Source organism: Cibotium barometz, chromosome 59, assembly GCF_041138505.1.
Source record: "Cibotium barometz isolate CiBa-2024 chromosome 59, ASM4113850v1, whole genome shotgun sequence".
Classification (NCBI taxonomy): Eukaryota; Viridiplantae; Streptophyta; class Polypodiopsida; order Cyatheales; family Cibotiaceae; genus Cibotium; species Cibotium barometz.
This window is the reverse complement of record NC_141104.1, coordinates 29587885-29611354: the sequence shown is the minus strand read 5'-3', so window position 1 is coordinate 29611354 and position 23470 is coordinate 29587885. Positions and strand designations below refer to the sequence as shown.

The following is a 23470-nucleotide window of genomic DNA, read 5'->3' as shown; positions in this document are numbered from 1 at the left end:
TCCCCCTCATCACCCTCTTCGAAGATTTCAGTCAAGATTAACTCACGAGAAGGGGTGATTCGAGGTAATGGTGGATGTGGTGGTAGTACTAGGGTTGATAAGGGCACTTTGGGTACCATAAGAATCCTCTCTGAGCCACTTCATGGCTTGGTTGTGGTGCATTATGCAGTACTAGTGCTGGCAAGGCCATAGGTTGTGTAGGGTTTGCTGATAAGGCTTGGGATAGAGCTCGGGCTTGAGCAGCTCTTTGATGGTAACAATTTGTGATTTCGTGATTGCCTCATCTTTGGCAATAAGCACAGTAGAGAGTGGAACGGGGTCTCAAATGTGGACACTCCGTGCTAGTATGGTTAGCTCAACAAATCAGGCACCATACTAACTCCCTCTTTGGGTAAAGATGGGATTGGCCGACACGATCCCGATCTTGGCTCGTTCTCCAATGTTGAGTCATTTGCTGCATCAAGGTTGCCAACTGTTCAACCTGTTGTCCTCAAGAGGACTACTTGTACTGTATTTGGCTTGCATGATCTTCTCCGAGTTTATGGAGAAGTGAATGGCCATAAGATTCACATTCTTTTAGACCCTGGCAGCTCACACAACTTTGTTAACTACAAACTTGTGCAGAAATTGAGTCTTGATACGACACTGGTACGCCTACCTACGGGAAGGCAAGTATGGGATCGAAAGGTGGAGATGCTTCCAATCCAGATTCAAGACTACAAAGACACTCTGGAATGCTATGTAATGCATCTAGAAAATGTAGACTTGTTATTAGAGATTGAGTGGTTTAAGACTCTTCAAGTCCAGATAGATTGGTCTAGTCATATTTTTTCTTTTCACCATAGGGACACCCAATATAGTATTTTAGGTGATTGTATTCATCCCTCTCAGGGACCTCTTGTAAATACAATTGATTTTGGAAATATAATGGATTCTTCTTTGTATACCGCTTTCCATTGTGTATTGATTCCACTTTCTTCCTTTCTCATCCCTTCCTTGGATGTAAATGAATTAAGTGTGTTTGAAAGCAAAGAATTACAAAAGATACTTGATTCATTTCAAGACGTATTTCCTAAGGAACTGCCATCGGGTTTACCACCTGAACGGGCAGTAGATCATCGTATTGACTTGATCCCTGGTGCTCATCTTGTCAGTATTCCACCTTACAGGATGAGCCAAGCTGAGGAAGGTGAGTTGGCTAAACAACTTGAAGATTATTTGAGGATGGGCCAGATCCGTCCAAGTAAATCACCTTGGAGTGCACCTGTGTTGCTTAGGAGAAAGAAGGACAATACCTGGAGAATGTGTATAGATTACAAGAGATTGAACAAGCTGACCATTAAGAACCGTTATCCTCTCCCTAGATCAGATGACCTGATTGCCCGGTTAGCATGAGCGAAATATTTCACGAAGATAGATTTACGTACTGGCTACCACCAGATACGTACTCATGAAAGGCATGTCGAAAGAACCGCCTTTCGGACTAGGTATGGCCATTACGAGTTTCTCGTATTACCTTTTGGGTTAACCAATGATCCAGCCACTTTCCAGCAAATGATGAACGATCTTTTTCGTGAACATTTGGGAAAATTTGTGGTGGTGTTCCTGGATGATATTTTGATATATAGTCGTACTCTTGAGGATCATGTCAGACACCTCACAATTATCTTATCTATTTTAAGACAGAATCGACTATATGCTAAATTAAGTAAATGTGAGTTCTTTATGACAGAAATCATTTACTTGGGACACAAGATCACTAGAGATGGATTGAGCATTGACTATGACCGAGTTCAGAAGGTTCTGGACTGGCCTATACCACAAACAGTGAAACAACTTCGTTCTTTTCTCGATTTTGTTGTTTTTCTTCGAAAATCTATACGGGAGTACTCTCAGCTCATACTACCGATGACCGACTTATTGAAAGGTCGTGGACGTAAGTCAAATCAGCCTATCACTTGGAATAACGATTTGGATATGGCCTTTAGACTTTTGAAAGATAAAGTCAAGGAAGCACCTATCTTAGCATTGCCTGATCCTAGTCGGCCTTATGTTCTTGAAACTGATGCCAGTGACTATGCTATCGGGGCTGCTTTATTTCAAGATGGTAGACCGGTTGCTTTTGAAAGTAAAAAGCTAGACGACACTCAATCTTGTTGGCCAACCCTTAAGAAGGAGCTTTATGTTGTGATTCATGCTCTCAAGGTTTGGAGACATTATTTATATGGCTCCAAGTTTGTGGTATTGACTGATCTCATTAGTCAATCAAGTATGTGTGTGATGCGGATGATTTGAGAGGAAGGAAAGCTCGTTGGGCTGAGTTAATGCAAGATTTTGATTTTGAGATCCGTTATCGAAAAGGATCCATGAATAGTGTTGCAGATGTGCTTAGTCGAATTAGAGAGGTGAATACTTCGTCGTTCACCGAGATTTCTACTGACTTATTTCAGTCATTGAGAGGGCTTTGCAGGACTGATAGTTATTTTGGTCCATTTTGGCAGAAGATCCAAAATGGGAGCTCATTGATTGACCAAGACTCAATGACTGAGCAGTCTACCATTCAGGTTACAAGTGGATGATTCGGAATGGTTTACTATTCCGTAATGACAAAATTTGTGTACCACAGATCCCGAACATTAGGTCCAAGATTCTTAAGGAGTGTCACGACGCCCCTTCTGCTGGACACCCTGGGGTACACAAGACACTATCGTTAGTGAAACACACTTTTTATTGGCCAAAGATGAAAGGGTATGTAGAAGATTATGTTCTCAAGTGTCAAATTTGTCAGCCAAATAAAGCTGAACGCTTTAGACAGGCTGGGTTGTTGCATCCTTTGCAAATCCCAGGTAATAAATGGGAAAGTATTTCCATGGATTTTATTACCGGATTGCCAAGAACACATCAAGGCCACGATTCTATTTGGGTTGTGGTAGATCGCTTGACAACGATGGCTAGATTTTTACCGACCCGGAAGAGTATTACAGCTACGTAATTAGCACGGCAGTTTATCGAGCAATTGTTTAGACTGTACGGGTTACCGCAGGACATAGTCAATGATAGGGACTCTAAGTTTATGAGTGATTTTTGGAAACTTGTTTTTGAGAAGTTGGAAACAACTTTGAATTTGAGTTCCTCTGATCATCCTCAATCTGATGGCCAGACTGAAAGAGTGAATCAGATTTTGGAGGATATGCTTCGAGCATATGTATCCAAAAGACAGAGTTCATGGGAGGATTATCTTCCTATGTTAGAATTTGCATATAACAGTACTAAGCATACGAGTACAGGTTTTAGTCCTTTCATGCTTATGTATGGGTTTCAACCTAGATCAACTGTTACAATAGGATTCTCAGGACTTCAGCATGATGCAGCACGTAATTTTTTGCAAGATATGCAGGAAATGTTACAAGTTGCGAAAGAATCTATTAGAAGTCCTCAAGACCGCGACAGGTTTTATTCTAATAGACATCGTTCACCCAGAGAATTCTCTGAAGGAACGATGGTGTATTTGCGAGTTCCGAAAGATTTCGAGACTTTACGGACATGTCGATCTCTGAAATTATCCCCTAGATACTGTGGACCATTTCGTATTACACGACGGATTGGTTCAGTTGCATATGAATTGGATTTGCCTTCTCATGTGAAAGTTCATCCTGTATTTCATGTCAGTAGACTTAAGGAAGTACTCGGTGGAGCAGATCAGTTAGTTACTCCTCAAGAAATTATAGATGTCGAGGACATGACATTTGTTCCGCACGAACCTGAAAAGATTCTTGGATTTCGTGAAATAAGATTGCGTAATACACTTATCACGGAATACACGGAATACAAGATCAAGTGGAAGGATCGTGTTGAGGAGGACGCTACATGGGAGTCATTCACTACTCTTCAGAGAGATTACCCTGGCTTTTTAGTGAGCTTAGGAGTGAGCTCTTAGAGGAAGGGGAGTATGTCATGTGCACAGTGTGTATCTATCGTGTGCTACACGCACGCAAGACTAGTTTCGAGACTTGGGGAAGCTTGGAGCTAGGCAAGCTGATTGACGAGCTGAGTTAGGGATAGACTAACGGGCAGGCACCCAAGTATGGACGGGCGGGCGCCAAAGTGTGGATGCCTGATGACCGGCCAAGAGCCTATAAAAGGGTGGCCAAGGTTAGTTATTGAGATATAGAGAGTCTCGCGAGTTTGTGAGAGCTCTATGGACTTGGAGCCTGGATCTAGTGCAGACGTGCACCTGCTTTATGCAACCGAGGCCGGTAGCAATCTCGAGGCCCGCAAGGACAGCTTCGTGGTGGTATGGGACGTCGCGAGGAGGAGATTGGTCAGTACGTCAACCTAGTTAGCTCAACTCCTAGCTCGGTGGGGACAGCCAAGTCTGTGGGCTTGCCCACGGCTATCATGGTTGGGAGGTGAGTCAAGCCTGCACCCCCTTGTTTGTTTGTTCGTTTGTTTGCAGGATTTGAGTCTCGTTCCAAGAACGATCACGAGGAGATCCGTGGGGATTTGACATGAAGGATGTCTCGGATGTGCCCTCATGCAGTTCTCGGGAGCAAGTTGTTACATGCACTAAGGTTGATCGTGATAACGCACAACAGGGCCTTCTTTATACCTTTATGTGGTGAGAATCTTTAGCATCAATTGCAAGCAGGAGTTTTCGCTTATATTATTCTTTGGAGCAATGTTCTACAATGCTGAGTACAAATGATATGAAGCCCAACACAAGGACGAGGAAGACCGTACATCGGCTAAGTATCCAGTTATCCCATGGCTCTGCTGAAGATTCTCCTTGGCCACTGATGCAAGTCCAGATAGCTGTAGCACATATGCTGGCTGAAAGTGAAGAGTATCTTCCTTGTGCCTAGAGATGAGTTGGAATGCTGAACTGCTGTTGTTCACTGCTGAATACCTGAATGGGTTTATGTGGGCTGAGGCATTGATTTCATACCTCATCTGGTCAGCAGTTGGCTGCCTTAAAGGCCATTGGCTGATGCAAAAATGTCCCACAACTTCATCATGCCAGTCGGCTGATGCAAAAGACCCTGTCAGCTGCATAGAATACCCACGACTGCTCATATGCACAGTCGGCTGCCCAAAGGATACTAGTCGGCCTGTAACAACTCCTGTCAGCTGCTAGCCGACTGCATAGCAATGCCCTTGGATGCCTTTGCAAGGCTTAGCCCGAGTAGGGGCTGGCCTTACGGCTGGCCCCCTTCTATGTGAATGAACCTAAAATGCTTTACATGCATCTAATGCTAAGGTTAACAACTACAGGCTTCTAAATGATGCTTTTCTCTAAGTGGGTTAAGAGGATTGACATCTGACTGACCTCTAAAGCTCAAAGACTGACCTGCGTAGCTTGCGCCTGATTGTCCCTGGGGCCTGGACGGACGGCTCACAATGGGGTCACGGCGTACGACAAAAAATCCTAGAAAAGGTTCTACTTATGTACAAATCCTGGACTAATGCTCATGCCAGTGTGTCACTGTGTACCCCATTGCAAGGTGCACATGACACGAGTTCCCTTGAAATTATCCTCAAAGTCCATAGTGCTCTTGCAGTATTGCTCAAAGGAGGTATGGACTAGAGCGTACAAGGAGTTGTGCAAGGGTACATCTTCAAGGGCCTCAAGGAACCTCCCAATCAACCTTTCATCCGAGAACTTGTCTCTGTCATTACAGCGGGAATGGAGGTATCGCACCCGGTTGATGGTCCCGGATGGATTTCCCATCCTTCTGTTTTACGTTGTGCAACAGTTTTTCGCCCTCAGCCATGCACAGTGGGAGGTACCAGAGGATCTGGAGGAGTGGCAATACTTTTCAGGGAGGAGCTTCGTGACAAAATACATGTGGTTCATAGAGATGCAGATGCGAGGTACATGTGGGTCCGACTGTGCAAAGAGGGGCTCCGCAAGCTATATGTGGCGGTATGCTACTTTCCCCCAGCCCACTCCAGGTTTGCACCATCAGGAGAGTCGCCCTATACAGCACTATATAATGATATCATGAGGTTTGGCAACATGGGAGACATATTACTATTGGGAGACTTTAATGCACGTACAGGCACAGAGCAGACACAGTTGTATGATACTCAAGAGGCTATGTACCGGGAGATCACGGCAGAGGATGTAGGGTTGCAGAGATCGGCACAAGATGAGGGGGAGATTACAGATTATGGCAGGCATTTTCTCACACTAGGGAGTGCACATGGGTTGGTCATATACAATGGCTTATCGAGATGGCAAGGATCAGATGCTCTCACACACTGGAACTCTAAAGGGGGAGCGAGCACAATGGACTACTTGATGGGATCTCCTTCATTGATACCTGATGTGCGGGGTTTCACAATTTCCAGTCGGCCCACTGGCATAGCAGCCGATCATGCACACCTGAGTTTCACACTAGTAGGTAGATCCCCGAGAGATGGGCCAGCCACTCATCTACCTAGATACCCAAGATATCACTTTACACGTGAGACAGTTGGGGTTTACTGAGATGCAATATCTGATGGCTTGTTCGCTTTAGACCCGCATAGCCTTCTAGACGAGATCACGAGAGGATTGGCAGGTGTACTACCTGCATCCGCCTCATACGCGTTTCCCTACACTATGATCCCTTCCACCCACCCCCGCAGCATTGCCCCATAGAACAGTTGGTATGATGATGAGTGTCGTGAGACACGAGCACGGCTACAGCGTGAGATTGCACTTGGGACTCTCACGCATAGACAAGCCACGATGATCTTTCGGCGCCTTGTGCGGAGGAAGGAACGAACATATCTAGCTAAGCTAGAGGAGGAGATCTACCAACTCTTCCGGGGGAAGTACAGCAAGAGGGCATGGAAAATGTTTCAGGAGAGACAGCTTGGTACTCCGATTACTGCACGAGGCATGGCATACTTATGCTAGAGAGCTATATGATGCACCAGGACAGCCCCCCACCCCCCCTCCACTGGGAGCTGGACCGGCTTAGCAGCACCTTTTTTACTATGCGGATGGTGCTAGATGCGATAGACAGGTTTCAGAATGGAAAGGCACAGGATCATGATGGGCTAGTTGGAGAGCACTTCTCATATGCACGCGACACTTTGGCTCCGCTCATCGTACATGTGTTTAATCATGCCATTTGTGAGGGTTTCCCAGCAAGCTGGACAGAGCATATCATTGTACCACTCTTTAAGAGTGGGGACCCCATGGTACCAGCAGGCAACTACAGGACGATAATGATTGGTCATTACTTGGCCAAACTATATGGCTCTATATTGGAGTCGGAACTGAGCCACTGAGCAGAGAGGCATGGTCATCGAGCACATGGACAGCCCAGCTCCAGGAGAGGATTTACTACCTTAGATCACATACTGACACTTCGAGCACTTATTGAAGAGGGCAAGGCACAGAAGAGAAGGATATACTGCTGCTTTGTGGAGTTCCGCAAAGCCTTCGATACCGTATCACGTGCTAGGCTTATGCACAGATTGCATGACATTGAGGTACCCGAGGATATGCAGTGGGGGATATATACTTTGTATGACAGGCAAAGTCCGAGCTCCAGGTGGACTATCCGATATGGTGACCAGCACGATAGGGGTGAAGCAGGGATCCCTACTATCGCCCACCCTTTTTGGATTCTACACAGATTGGGAGGCCCACGGGCATGCCTGGCAGGGGTGTTGATACCATCTTGTTATATGCTGATGATATTGTTCTAATCTCAGACTCTCCGGAGGGATTACAGAGACACCTCGATGCATTACACACTTTCTGTGCGGATAGAGATCTAACACTGAACCTTGGGAAAACCAAGGTTATGGTGTTTAACGCTACACAAGCATGGGTGACAAGATCTGAGCCTCAGTTCACTTTGCGAGGGGAGCCGGTTGAGTACGTCAAGTCATATGTCTACTTGGGAGTTACTTTCATAGGACCGCGTTTCTCCCTGAAGGAGGCAACACCAGCTAGATTAGCTCGAGGGCATGCAACCGTGGGGGCACTTGAGAGGCAGTGTGCACACATACAGTTTTAGGATCCGCACACCAAATTGTGGCTATTTGATACGCTTGTCACACCGACCCTCTTGTACGGAGCTCCAATTTGGGGGCCCGGCATACATCACAGATCTCAGAGAGGGACGGATGAGGGATGGAGGCAAATGGAGAGACCACTGATTATCATGATTGCCCGCATGGTTCGGAGCAAATCATCAGTACCACATGAGATTGTTCGGGCTAAGCTAGGTGCCACACTAGTAGTGACCAAGGCCCTATTCCAGGGAGTTACCTTTTTACAATGGCTATGAGGAAGGTAGTGGCTATGGGAGCTCCCTTAGCAGAGGTACTCCCGATTGGCATTGACCTCATCCATACAATTGGATGAGGATGGAGATACTCATTGGTGGTACGCTCAAATGAGATCATGGTTTGACCTACATGGTTTGCGGAAAGAGGCACTACCACCCTTTCAGTACAGTCTGGATTGTCCATTTTTGGATCTCACCCGCTCAGAGCAAAACCGTGTGATCGAGATGGATATCATCAGAGTGGACACAGAGAGGACATGGACTAGTCGCCTTGAGCCCTTAGGCACGAAAATGGCTCATTACAAGAGCCATTTTCTACACCTCTCACCAGATGATTTTATCACCCACCCGGCGTACATGGATGTACACCTATCACATGGGATATGTTGTGCCATTGGATAGATCCGGACCTCATCACACCAGCTGCGGATTGAGACAGGGCGATATGTGCATCAGATCTTGGATGACCGCATTTGTCAGCTATGCTACTAGGAGGCAGAGACAGAGGAGCACTACATTTGCCGATGTACAATCTATTATGGGAGCCGAGGGAGATATCACTGCCTCTTCCGAGAGGGTTTTGGGACGTTACGCAAGGTCATGGAGTTTGAGGATCAGAGATGCCTGGGATTGTTTCTACTTGAGCTAAGGAGACACACAGAGACCGTCTTGGCAAAGAGGAGACCAAGCCATGATGTTCCTAGACAGAGGACCCTAACAGATTTCTTCGGCACCAACACCAGCAACCCAACCCACACACCTCTTGATACCTCCTCCATTGGGCCATCAGGGCACCGACCATGCTCCCAAGGAGTCCCCACTGATAGAGCAGTCATCTTATGTTGTGCTTGTCAGCCATGCCCACTAAGATCCCGACCACGGCATCCTCACCATCGCCAGATCAAAGCCATTATTGCTCGGCATCGGAGGTGCCTACCTCGCTTCTACGACCTCTATATTCTAGACAGCCCCATGGTGGAGATATTTGATCTAAGGAGAGGGCAACACTTCAATTGATCAGCATACATGAATCTACCTGATATACATTTTCCAATATTTTCTACTCAGTATCATCTCGGAGTCTTACAATTCTGTTCTTATAACTGTAAGACAATCAGTTTATTGTACTTTTTAGTCTCATTTAGTTGTTCTCTTTGATGAGACACCAACTTCAGATGTACTCTCAGTTTTGGTCTCATAGGCCATTATGACCTCTTCCTGTGCATTCTCCAGCATGGCATCATTCACTTAGATTCAGGCTACTCAACACTTCTGCAATCTGCTCGCCATCTCCTTCTTTGCCTTGCGTTTTTCCTTCCATAGCTTCTCCTGCCTACATATCAGTGATAAAAGTTGCTGTGTTTTCTGTATACCCTGCTGCGTTTTCTACAGCTACCCTCTTGCTGTCGACCAGCCCCTACAGGCTAAATTTTGTTCTACACAAGCAGGTTGTGGAGCTGTGGCTGCGTTTTCTGCTCAGGCATCTATTGGTGGTGAGTTTGTTGCATGTGGTGTTTCCAAACAAGTGGCACTACATCTTCTTCTTCCTCCATGAGTCCCTGCCCTTCCGGTAGGAGGTTCCCGGTGGTTCTAGGACTGTTTTGCTGCTGTCTAGCCTCTCTCTCTCTCTCAGATTTGAGAGGGGGTTGATTGGTCTTGGTGTCTTGCTTCGTTGGAAAGCACTTGAGAGGAGTTTTGGAGTGTTGAGATTTGTGGTCTTTGTTGCTGTGGATATGGCTCCCCCTATACGAACAAGGATGACAAGTTAAATAGACCCAACTATGCCCATTTGAAGCTGCAAATGCGGATCTGGTTCATCCACAAGGGTTTGTGGGAGATTGTTCAAGGGAGTGAGAAGAAGCCCGAGCGTCCTCAAAACTCTAGGCGGTGGACTCAGGATCAAGAGGATGAATTCCTTGCAGAATTACAAGACTGGGAGAATCGCGATTCGAAGGTGCATTCAGTGCTTGTGCGGACCATCACACAAGAGGTCTCACTGGCCGTGCAAACTCTCACCAATATGGTCTAAATTGGAGGATCTCTTTGCTCGAGATTCAACGATGAGGGCAGTTACTTTGCAAGGGCAACTCTACGGCTTGTCATTTCCTTCAAGCAGTTCTAAGCACTTGTTCCTCATGAAAGCCAAGGTTCTCCATGACCAGTTACTGGCGATGGGTGCTGCTTTGTCCTCTGCTCAGCTGGCTATACTTATCCTCACGAAGCTTCCCCCGGAGTATGATGTAGTTTCTTGAGCTTTGACGTGCCCGGTCACAACCACTCACTTGGATTTTAATGATCTTAGCTCCCTACTCTTAAGGAAGAGTCCGTCCTCGTCTCACAGGGTAAGATGAAGGTGTCTGTCAATAGTTCTGACCATGCACTTTCCACGGTTTAGAAGAAAGGTCGGAGTCACTCCTCTTGTGAGAAGAGAGGACATCTGTCCAAGGATTGTTTGTCCAGGCAATAGGACAAGACCAAGGGCAAGTCTTCATCTCAAAAAAAAGGGAAAGACACGACAAACAACAGTGATACAGATTCCTCTAGTAACACATCAAAGGTGCGTGGGTGCTTCCAGCACGAGAGGACCAAGATGGTATACTTCTCTAGTATACATGCAATTCTCCCCATGTGCTTCCAGCCAGAGGAGGCTTGTGGACAGGAGAGGGAGTTGATTGCAACTCCACTATGGTTATCTGTCACATGGACTCTGCACTCAGTGCATGGTGACAAGATGGCTCATCATCAGAAGTGCAGCAGTTGTACAGTTTTAGAACCCAATAGGATGATAATTGTCGTACGCCGTGATCCCATTGTACATCCTCAGTCCAGGATAAGTCAGGCACGAGCTACGTAGGTCATTCCTCAGCCTTAGCGGGTCAGTCAGTCAATCAAGTCCCTTAACCCACTTGGAGAGAATCATTCATGCATGTAGAGTCAGTAGAAGCCTTAGGGTTTGCATCAGAAAGCACTCTGCATCTTGCATAATATGCATACATATGCCTGTGCATCATTTAGAACATCCCCAAAGCCTTAGGGAATTTACTGGGATTTATCTGGTATTTTTTCCATATTTATTAGTATTTATTTAGCATTATTTGCATTATTGGGCATTTATAAATATTAACTTTATTAAATGACCAACCTCCAGTTAGTATAAATAGGCTTGCCTAGAGCCTCTTTTCCTCATTCAGTCTTCATTGTGCTAAGAGCTCTCCTCACCCTTGCTTTCAGCCCAAGACTAATCCAGCCCTAGAGCTCATAAGCTTTCTTCTCCAGTCCCTTGAGAACCATAGCTTCATCCTAGCCCTAGGCGCCTGCATTCAGCCCTGATTCAGCCTCAGTTCAGGCCCAGATTTAGCATACTATTCATCCTCAGTTCAACGCCAGATTCAGCAGTTTGCAGCCTGCGTTTTGCACAGCCGTACAGCAGTCCATCTGCGTTTCTGTTCCAGCCGTACAGCAGCAGCCCAGCAGCCCTGTTTCTCATGCGTTTCAGTCCTCAGCCCTCTCTACACCTCAGCGTTTCTGTCCACAGCAGATTCCAGCCCTGAAAGTGCAGTCTACAGCAGTTTCCAGCCCTGAATCTGTTGTTTGCATCAGTGTCCAGCCTTCTATGCATCATCCACACATGCAGCAGTCATCTGGTGAAGGTAACACAGCATTCATATGTGTTTTCAGCATTCTAACAGTGTGTAGAACAGTCCACCTTCTTCTTCTCTCAGCCTCAAGTGTGCAGCCCTTCCTCATGCCCTTGAGAAGAGTGCATAGGCTCGAGATCAAGTCATCGAGGTGTTTCTACAGCAGTGTACAGATCAGCCGCTCTCCGATCCTCCGAGATCTTGCGTTTGGCTTATCTACAGTCCAAAGTCATTCTCTCTAAAGTAATAAAGCAAATACTATCTCGTTATCGGGATAGGGGGCCCTTCAGTGGGTAATTCGGGACCCAATCTGGTGTACAGTTCTCATCTCTCTCTCTCTCATCTCTTTAAAGTTTGAAGTAATGAAATGGATTGCTAAACTCACGAAACTCAGGATACAGAAGACGGTGTGAGCATTTGTGTGACAGGATCAACCAATACAAAGACTTCCACTCCATATCACATTGGTATCAGATTCAGATAGTCCACACACACCGTATCCTAGCACGGGGGCATCCTTGGATGGTTAGATTGCGTTCCGGCACGACCACCGACTTCAGCATCATGTCTACAGGAGAGAGTACTCATCAGCCGGAAGACGTCTCCCCCAAAGGAGACCTTGTTCTTCCGCCTACAGCAGACACCATAGCTCTTCTTAGCGCTCAGAACCAGCTACTCATGGAGCGTCTCCAACTCTTGGAGGGAGCAGCAGCACGTCCTTCTACACCTCCAGCAGCACCCGACTACATCTCTCTCTTCTTTCAAATGGAACAACAAAGGAGAGAGGACGAGGCCCGAAGGAGAAGAGAAAAAGAAGAAAGACGGGACTATGAGGAAGCCCAACGCAGGATCGACGAAGACCGGCGTCAGGCTGAACTCGCTGCTCGGGAACACCAACGTGAGCTTGATCGAGAACATATGTTACTCGAACACCAATGGGAAAAGGAGGCCATACACTTGAGGTATCAGCAGCTCTCCTCAGTCTCCCCAGTCATAGGTGTCACCAGCCAGCAGCCCGCAGCAGCAACCACCATCATTCGCAGTCAACCAAATTTCAGCAAGTATGATGGTAAGTGTGATCATTCTTCAGTTAATCAATTTGTTCATCAGTTTAATGCTCATTTTCCATTAGCTAGGATCACAGACCCACAAGACAAAGTCCACTTAGCGGCTCCCCATCTCACTGGTGAGACAGTCACTTGGTGGCAGCATTGGTCTAGTATTCATACTGACCAGGCCACATGTGTCACAGCCTTTGACTGGGACATCTTTGTCCATGACCCGAAGACCAGATTTCTCCCGCCCCAATACATGACCGGTCTGAAAGACGAGTTCTATGGACTCAGACAGAACGGATCCCCAGTGCTTCAGTTTTCCGGTAAGGTTATCACTTTAGCACAGCAGTTAGGTTATCTGAGCAAGCCAAGATGGAGCAATTCATTCGTGGATTGGACTCCAACATTCGGTTCACAGGTCGTAACTTTGAACCAAGTACATATGACCGGGCTCTGACTCTCGCTCAGAATGAAGAAATGAAGCTCAACGAGGGGCAAGCCCAAGCAGACATCTCAGTCCAGTACCAAACCCCAGCAGCAGCAATCAGCAATCAGCTGCACAGACAGGGAAAGGTAACGCATCTTCTAAAGATGCTAAGCAGGACAGCAGTAATAGCTCCAGTTCAGGGGGTAAGAAGGATAAAGAACCTAAGAAAACCCCTGATGAAAAGACTAAAGCAGGCATTACTGGAGGTTATCTTCCTCCAGAGGAGCAAAGGAAGTACCAGTCAGAAAATAGATGTTTTTTCTGTCATATTATAGGGCATGGTAAGAAGGATTGCCACAAATGGCAAGCGGCACAAGCTGCCAAAGCTCCTTCTGCCACAGTTGCCACAGCCTCCCCAGCTCCTCCAACCCCGCCTACTACCTCAAATGCAGTTCAACTTTTACCTTCCATGCATCCTATGCCATCCGTGGTATAGGATGCTTAGCAGGAGGGTGAGAGCGATGCTGCTCAGAAGAGCCTTATCCGAGCTTATGGCTCTGCCCAGGGCCGACAGTTTGTAGTCCTTTTCGATATGGGCAGTTCTGAAGACGCCATCTCTCCCCAGTTCGCTAATAAATTGAACTGCACTTTAGTCCCATATCATCTGGATGTGGACGGGTTTACACCTGGTCTTCGCACCCACATTTCCCAGAAGGCACAGCAGTTTGCCTTTGAAGTTCAAAAGGCCTCATTCCAACGAGATTTCATCGTCTCCCCTCTGTTAGGGTGTGACATGATCTTAGGAATTCAGTGGTTCCGTCAGTATGAGCCTATTCCCGATTGGGGGCAAGACACTTTTACTATTTGTAAAGGTTTTCCTGAGCCTGTCATGATTCGTGGGGATAGAAGCATTCTTGGCATCCCATTGATTTCACATCTCCAGGCCAAACGAGCTATCCGCAAGGGAGCAGAAGGAGCACTCCTTTATGTTCGTGCTCAAACAGCCCCTCCCTCATTAGTAGCATCCCTTACATGTTCAGCCCCTCAGTTAGCAGACCTCCTATCCAGACACCAGGGCATTATGCTTAGGGACGATCTCCCGCCCAGTCTCCCATCCTCTCGCCTTGAGGACCATCACATTGATTTGGTCCCTGGATGAGATCCTCCTAGCAGGTTTCCCTATCGTCTTTCCAAGACTTTAGAGGGCAAGTTGGAAAAGCAGTTATCTGAGCTTCTCCGAGCCGGATTCATTCGGCCTTCTTCCTCCCCATTTGCTGCACCTATCCTATTTGTCCAAAAGAAGAACAAGTCTGCACGCCTTTGTGTAGACTACAGGGCATTAAACAAACTCACTATTAAGAATAAGGTTCCTATGCCCAGGATAGAGTACATTTTGGAGCGTTTAGACGGTGCTAAGTTTTTCACTAAGATCGACCTCAAGAGTGGTTACCATCAGGTCCGCATTTTTGAAGCTGACATTCCAAAAACAGCTTTCAGGACAGAGCGTGGTCACTACGAGTTCGTAGTCATGCTTTTTGGGCTTACAAATGCACCAGCAACGTTCAATGAGATGATGTCTAGGATTTTCGCAGTCCACATTGGGAAGTGTGTTTTCATATTCCTTGATGACATACTAGTCTTCTCAGCCACTGCGGAGTAGCATGAGAAAGATGTGGAGAAAGTCTTGCAACTTTTGCGAGATAATTAGCTCTACATAAACGCCAAAAAGTCTATCTTTGGTGTTAAGGAAGTTCAGTATTTGGGCTACATCATCGGTTCCGATGGGATTAGACTGGACCCATCAAAGGTTCTGGAGATCTTAGATTGGGATATTCCTAAGGCCGCCCAAGATATCCGTTCATTCGTAGGTCTTTGTCAAGCCTATAGTACCCATGTCCATCAGTTTTCCAACCTTGCAGCACCGACTTGCTCAAGGGGGTGAAGACTCGCAAGCAGAAAGTCTCAGTTTATTACAGGTAAGGCACTTGATGCATTCAGTGCACTCCAAAAAGCTGCCTCAGAAGCACCTGTATTAAAGTTAGCATCATGGGACGAACCTTTCGAGGTCATCACCGATGCCAGCAATGTAGCCATAGGTGCAGTCCTCCAGCAGGACAATAGACCCGTGGCATATTACAGCAGAAAGTTGGATGTCGCTGAAAAGAATTATTCGGTATATGACAAAGAGCTTTTGGGTGTGATCTCACAGCGCTCAAACATTGGAAGCCTTTTCTTTATGAACAGGCTTTCATAGTGAAAACAGACCACCAAGCACTTAAGTGGCTTCAGACTATGCCAAGTGCCCAGTGGAGTGATCGACAGGCCAGGTGGAGTCAAATCTTCCAACAGTTTGGAGGTATGATTGAATACATCCCTGGTAAGCATAACCCAGTAGCAGATGCTCTCAGTCGAAAGTCCAGCATCCAGGCAGTCCAAGAAGCTACCATTCTCGAAATCACGGGGAAGGACTTGGATAGTATGAAAGACCAATTCGTCGACTCCCCTGAGTTTGGTACTCAGTATAGTTTGGCCCTCACTTCTGAGCCTGGCCACTATTCAGTACAGAACGGTTGGTTGTTCTACAAGAACCGTCTCTCTGTTACTCGGGAAAAGCGTTCCGCTCTTCTCCACGATGCCCACGACTCCTTAGTTGGAGGACATAGGGGTATCAACAGTACCCTCGAGAAATTAGAACGCTCCTCTTATTGGCCGAAGATGAGGCGTGATGTCTATGCACATGTACAAGCCTGTAAGATTTGTCAAAAAGTCAAGGTTCCCCATACAAAGAAGACAGGTTTACTTCAACCTTTGCCTATCCCCGACGGACCTTTTATCGACATATCTATGGACTTTGTAGGGCCTCTACCAGCATCCACTGGATCCCGTAACACTCAGTGTTTTACCATTGTGGATCGCTTTAGTAAGTTCTGCATGCTCATCCCATGCAAGCATACGGCCACAGCTGAGGACGTAGCTCGTCTGTTTCTCAAGCATTGGTATCCAATTTGTGGTTTGCCTAGCACCATAACATCAGATAGAGATTCCAAGTTTACCTCGCATTTTTGGAGGGCATTATTTGAAAACTTTGGAACTAAGTTGCAGTTGTCTAGTGCATTCCATCCCTAGACAGATGGCCAGACAGAAATTTATAATCAGTTGGCCTTCGATGTCCTCAAGTCATATTGTCATGACCAGCAGTCCAAATGGGAGCACTATCTTCCGTTGGTCCAAGCTATCTTGAACGACACTCATTCATCCAATGTCGGACGGACTCCATATGAAGCAACCTTTGGTCGCCGTTTTTCTTCTCTTTTGACGAGAATGGTGTCTCCATCTTTAGAGGCTAATAAAACCACGGAAGCATTTTCCGAGATCATTGAGTCAGTCAAGGACCGCTTGACCAAAGCTCAGGAAGCATATAGCAGACAGGCAAATAAGTCTAGACGAGATGTCCACTTCAAAGAAGGGGATTGGGTCTATTTACGTATCATGAAGCAGAGATTGAAACAAGTGGGCAAACGTTGTCCCAAGCTTTCATTCCGTAGTTTTGGCCCTTTTCCAATAGTTAAGAAGATAAGTGATGTCTCAATGGAGTTAAAGTTGCCTGCCAGTTGGACAATGCATGATGTTTTCCATGTTTCTTGGCTAAAACCATATGTTGGTCCAGAAGTGTTTGATGTTTCAGATGAACAGCAGCCAGACGTGGTAGACGAGGCAGAAGTTATTAAGCCTGAGCAGATCCTTCTTCATCGATGGAAGCATGGTTCCGGTCGACGGATTCGTCAGTTCTATACGAAGTTCCGAGATCGAGGCACCCACGAAGCCGTATGGCTCGACGAGGAGTGCTTCCAAGAGTACCCCCAGTTATTGGTGGACTACTTGGAAGCCATGAACCTGCCGCCAAGCTAATCAGGAGGGAATGTCACATGCACTCTGCACTCAGTGCATGGTGACAAGATGGCTCATCATCAGAAGTGCAGCAGTTGTACAGTTTTAGAACCCAATAGGATGATAATTGTCGTACGCCGTGACCCCATTGTACATCCTCAGTCCAGGATAAGTCAGGCACGAGCTACGTAGGTCATTCCTCAGCCTTAGCGGGTCAGTCAGTCAATCAAGTCCCTTAACCCACTTGGAGAGAATCATTCATGCATGTAGAGTCAGTAGAAGCCTTAGGGTTTGCATCAGAAAGCACTCTGCATCTTGCATAATATGCATACATATGCCTGTGCATCATTTAGAACATCCCCAAAGCCTTAGGGAATTTACTGGGATTTATCTGGTATTTTTTCCATATTTATTAGTATTTATTTAGCATTATTTGCATTATTGGGCATTTATAAATATTAACTTTATTAAATGACCAACCTCCAGTTAGATTCAGCCCTGATTCAGCCTCAGTTCAGGCCCAGATTTAGCATACTATTCATCCTCAGTTCAACGCCAGATTCAGCAGTTTGCAGCCTGCGTTTTGCACAGCCGTACAGCAGTCCATCTGCGTTTCTGTTCCAGCCGTACAGCAGCAGCCCAGCAGCCCTGTTTCTCATGCGTTTCAGTCCTCAGCCCTCTCCACACCTCAGCGTTTCTGTCCACAGCACATTCCAGCCCTGAAAGTGCAGTCTACAGCAGTTTCCAGCCCTGAATCTGTTGTTTGCATCAGTGTCCAGCCTTCTATGCATCATCCACACATGCAGCAGTCATCTGGTGAAGGTAACACAGCATTCATATGTGTTTTCAGCATTCTAACAGTGTGTAGAACAGTCCACCTTCTTCTTCTCTCAGCCTCAGGTATGCAGCCCTTCCTCATGCCCTTGGGAAGAGTGCATAGGCTCGAGATCAAGTCATCGAGGTGTTTCTACAGCAGTGTACAGATCAGCCGCTCTCCGATCCTCCGAGATCTTGCGTTTGGCTTATCTACAGTCCAAAGTCATTCTCTCTAAAGTAATAAAGCAAATACTATCTCGTTATCGGGATAGGGGGCCCTCCAGTGGGTAATTCGGGACCCAATCTGGTGTACAGTTCTCATCTCTCTCTCTCTCATCTCTTTAAAGTTTGAAGTAATGAAATGGATTGCTAAACTCACGAAACTCAGGATACAGAAAACGGTGTGAGCATTTGTGTGACAGGATCAACCAATACAAAGACTTCCGCTGCATATCACATTATCTTTGGTGTAGCAAAAATTATGAACTGGATCTGTTCTGAGTTCATTGTTCGAGGCTTTTGGGACATGATGTGTTTTCCGTCCCCTGTTGGGGATTATGAGCGCGGTGTTCCCAACAGCTCATCATCTATTCTTGGAGTTCACTGCACACTTGTGTGGGAAGTCTTAGCCAAGCAAAGTTCCTTGCTGTTCGTGGTGGCATTTCGTTTCGACGAAACAGGTTGGCGGGTGCTCTCTCCAAGGTGATTCCAGTATTCGCGATGCTAGAGGGTCCATGGTCGCATCTTCATCAACTTATCTTCTTCAGACTCTTGCACACTATGAGCTACAGAGAGGGTGTTAGAATTTGTGCATCTCTATGTTATTAGGTTACCCTATTTATTGGTTATTTTATTTTCCCTTGTGTAGCAAGTCGTGAGCTATCGGCTTGTTCCTAGATGCAGTCGGCTAGGTTCACTTCTCTACTATATAAGACAGCTCCTCATTGCTCACTTCAACATCCAATTTCTTGCACATTGTTCAACACTTCTGCTGGCTATTGCCATTGTAAAGCTGCTTGCTATTATAAAAGGTGATCTTGTCCACTCTCTCCATCTCCTTCTCTCTCTCTCTCTGTCTCTCTCTCTCTCTCTCTCTTGTTTTGTTTATGCTTCTGCCTGTGCATTCTCCAACACTAGGGTGAGGCCGAAGGCACTCACCTTAACCTGGTCATCCACATGGCCAAATGCCTCGCAAATCTGATCAAACATCTCCAAGTGTGGTATGGGATCTCGAGTTCCATCAAACTTGGTGATCAATTTAGTGATGTGGGCTAGTTTATTCCTTTCCTATCTAGGCCTTGTGGTAGCTGAGCCAATAGTGGTGGTGTTATTCCTACAGCTACTGCCCTCCCTATTTCCATGGCTACCCTCAACATTTTCGGAGCTAATCGTGCCATAGCAGGGGCTGGTGCAGGTTGAAGTAAAATAGGCGGGGGAGCTGGGCCGAGGAGACAGTATGCCATTGGGGGTTCTTGTCTCAAAGAAGGACCAGTTTGTGCTTCATATAGCCCCATATGATATCCGGGATACATTCCATGAGGCGGGTATTGTTGGTACCTAGGTGTTGCATGTTAATAGAATTGTTCCAAGCGACCCCTCTCCCTTTGATAGAAGGTTTTCGGTTCCTGGTGAGGGGTTCCTATTCTAGGTTGGGCATAGACCGGTGGTCTTGGTATGAATCTGCCATTCTAGTGGTAGGCACGGTTCCCAAACTGTTGGATTAGACTGGATTGGGTTACTTTCACTGTGTCCTATCTCTGGTCTATGGTCTAGGGGTGGTGTGGACTCTCTTTCAGGCTGGCGTTCCATGCCACTATCTCTCGGATGTGGACCGTCTAGTTGTGCGTTTCTCAGGATAAAGTGTATGAGCCTTGCAACAAGACTTCTCTGAGAGTGCGTAGGGGATTCCGGGTCAACGGTCGGTGGTCTATCCATGCACTGGGCTGCCAACCCTGCCTCTAGGTCAAGGATAGTGCTTCCCGTGCTAGGATGCTCCTCGCTCTCACTGGTGCTATCGAGGACTAGCAAACTAGCATGTATAACCATTTGCTTCCACCACCTTGGATTCACTCACATGGCAATACTCTATGGGATATGCAAAATGGTGAAACATGGTGGAAAAAACACCTCCGGGCTCTATGGAAAAGTAAGCTGCCTTTAAAGCAAAGATTGTTTCTTTGGCGGGTGTCCTCCTTGTTGTGGAGATGCTAGCTAAAAGAGGGATAGTTTAAGCCAACTGCTGCAGATGTGGATCTCGTTCTGAAACTGTACCACATCTGTTATGGCATTGTTTGGAAACAAGGGATGATTGGCCGAGGACGCTTTCTAGGCGGATGCTATGAAAAGCAATTTTTGAAATTTGGGACTAGTGTGCCCAACTCTTCTGATTTCGATGTTTTCTTTCTATGGACTAGATATTGGGCTCTATGGACAATATGGAAGATGAGAAACAATGCTATGTTTGGGCAGACACCTCTAAAGACATATGCTTACTTTAAGATGAATTTGCGACAATCCCTCCATGACTTCTTACAGTTGGAGGACATTGCTTTTAGCCGGTTCGAGGTGTTTTTCCACTGCTTCTAAAGTTCTTTGAAGATGGACTTATCTTCAGTCCATCTCCTATATTGTACAGAAGTCATTGTTAATCGAGAGTGTGTGTGTGTACATATGTACACACACACATATATGTGTCCATATGTACACACACCACATATATGTGTGCACGTTTATGTAGTGTATGTCATGTGCATTATGTATGTATGTATAGTGGCACAGGAGCACATGCATACATTACACATACCATACATTAGTTACATTACACATGCCATTCATTACACAAGCCATACATTAGGTACATCACACACACAAACATAAATATACATGTGTGCGCGTGCATGCGTGCGCTCGCACAAGCACCCTTTAGTTAGTTATGATGATGATTGTTCTTTAAGGTGAAATGATCCAGAACATGGTGCAATACGTCGACATGTTACCTTTACTGCATCTGCTGTTGATATATTTTGGAATAAAGAATGAAGAATTCTGCGGGGTCTGAAGTGATTCTCTCTCACATTTTTCTCTCCCGATGTTTGTACTGTCCCATCTGAAGAGAACACATTTTGAACAGAAGATCCATCAGCATCCTGACTACCTTTAGGTTCAATGTTATTTTCCATGCATGTCAACTGCACTAAAAATTGATCTTTCAGTACACCAGCAATACGGCAGGTCAAACTGTTCCCTTCTGAGACCACTTTTGTGAGGTCAACACCAGCTTCAGGTGTGAAGTCTTCCTTTTCTAAAACCCCCCGAATTCCAGACTCTAAGACACATAAAATCCGATGACGGAAAACCCTGTGCACAGTAGCATTTACCGCCTTCCCACTGGCAAGGCTTGTATCATCCTCTCCAGTAAGCCAAGTAAACTCTTCATCTTGTGTCGGCTGTGCATATGAAGCACGATAATCTCTGAAACCACAAAGCAATTCTGCTTGGATGTCCATCAGTGTGTCTATCTTTACTTGCCTCGTTTCCCGTATGGTATTGAAGAAGTCCATTACAATTGATTCTGTGAGTGTATCAGGATTCTGTCTGATATGCTCAATGGCCCTTTCTATCAGGTCCACATCTGCTTCACCCTCCATGGAAGCTTGATGTATAGAGAGAGCATAAGTTGCCAGATTTCGTGCAAGCTCATAAGACTCAGGATGGATTCTTGTGTCATCCAGAGGATTGATTTTCCTCGGTCCCGAGATAGCATTTGCGACCCGATGTATTCGTAAAAACCCGCAGCAGTTTGTAAAGATAACCTCCTTCAATGAGAATGGGTGTCTTAACAAACCTTCTCTGCTGGGCAATGATCTTAATCCTTGAATAAACTGCTGTAGCATAGATGCTTTCTGGGGACCAAGACCAGAAATAAACTGTAGAGGGGAGAAGAACCATTCATGTGCAGCTGCCAGGTTCACATCTACCCCAACCTGATTGGTTACAGTGATCATTACCTGCTCTATTGCACTATACACCTCATCTGCAGTCAGAAACCGCTGCATTGAGTGCAAGTTTAGAGCAACAATGTCCTTACTAGGGGTGCATAGTGAAGCTATCAGGACAAGGGGATTCTGAAGGTTGCGGCCTAAGGCAACAGCACGCCTGATGATGCCTGCAAATCAAAAAAAAAAAATCAATCAAACATTAATCAAAACCCAATATCAGACAAACATGAATCAAAACCCAATATCAGAGAGTTACACTTTAGCTAAGTCAGTTGTCATACTTGGCTGCTTTGGTAACTGTGCCATGGAAACCTGTGATTTCTCATACAGCAAAGGCATGGATTCCTCCCCATATATCACAGCTACAGCACTCAATTCAGAATTCTCTTCAGCAGCCCTGGCCACAGTCTGCAATCCAAGACATCAAGCTCAGAAAGGAAATTCATTAAATCTCCACTCATGCCAGAACATGTCAAGTGAAGTAGCAATCTTTGCAGCAAGGTAGCAGTGAAAACCTCAGCAATCGTATCCTTAAGGTACCGGCATGCATGGTTTGTTGTTGCCCCCACGATAACTACATGAGGCTGGTGTTCTAGAATGAATTTTTGAAGCCTCTGTTGGTCATCACTTTTTCTTTGAAGCTGCTGCTCAGAGCTTCCTGAATAGAGGTTCAAATATCCCGTCTGCAGAGTGTCAGTTATCTCCCCAAAGGGATCTAGCATCACAAATGTTGTTGGAGGGTTTCGAGGGCCCCAGCAGCATGCCAGCACCCTTGCAGCTGCTGCATCAATAGAAGCCTTACCACTTGAACTAGCATTTGCAGGGGGGTAGGGAGCCACAGATACTCTCTTCCACAAGTTATTACTGCATTCAGATTGGACCCAAGCTTTCGCTTTTGCCCTGAGTGACATTCGGGTTTCTTTAACCAATAGAGGTAAAATCATCTTTATTAGAGCCTCCTGCAATGCCTGTTTACGGTGCTCATTCCAGAGCTCTGCCATTGAACTTAACCCACTGCTAAGATAATTTGCTTGGAGTCCCTGCATAACTACTCCATCGAGAATCTCCTGGGTTAACTCTATAGTTACCTCTAAAAGCTCCTCCTCTTCTGCCCTTTGTATGAGTAACCACTCCCCATCATCAAAATTCTGCACAGGTTTTGCTTGCACACATTTCACACACGCAAATTCATGGAAAGCATCAATTGTAACATTGCCTTTTTCTGTTGGTTTGGTATTCACAACAGCATGTTCTGAAAAGACACCCCGGACATACTTCCTGATAGTAGGTTCACAGCTCAATTCATGAGCAACCTGCAAAAGCACAGCACACCACGATTCAAGGACCATATTTTACA

General features: G+C 46.0%; 1 protein-coding gene across 2 annotated transcripts in view; it reads right to left on the bottom strand.

The window, feature by feature from the left end:
• Window positions 1-23470, bottom strand: part of LOC147605688 (uncharacterized) — a 115531-nt gene that overhangs the window by 47267 nt on the left and 44794 nt on the right. For both annotated transcript variants that reach the window (XM_086793251.1, XM_086793252.1), the window contains 3 exons: window positions 22629-23426; window positions 22395-22521; window positions 21112-22280 (listed from right to left, as the gene is read on the bottom strand). In XM_086793251.1, coding sequence (XP_086649377.1) covers window positions 21112-22280; window positions 22395-22521; window positions 22629-23426 — 2094 coding nt within the window. The remainder of the gene's footprint in view (window positions 1-21111; window positions 22281-22394; window positions 22522-22628; window positions 23427-23470) is intronic.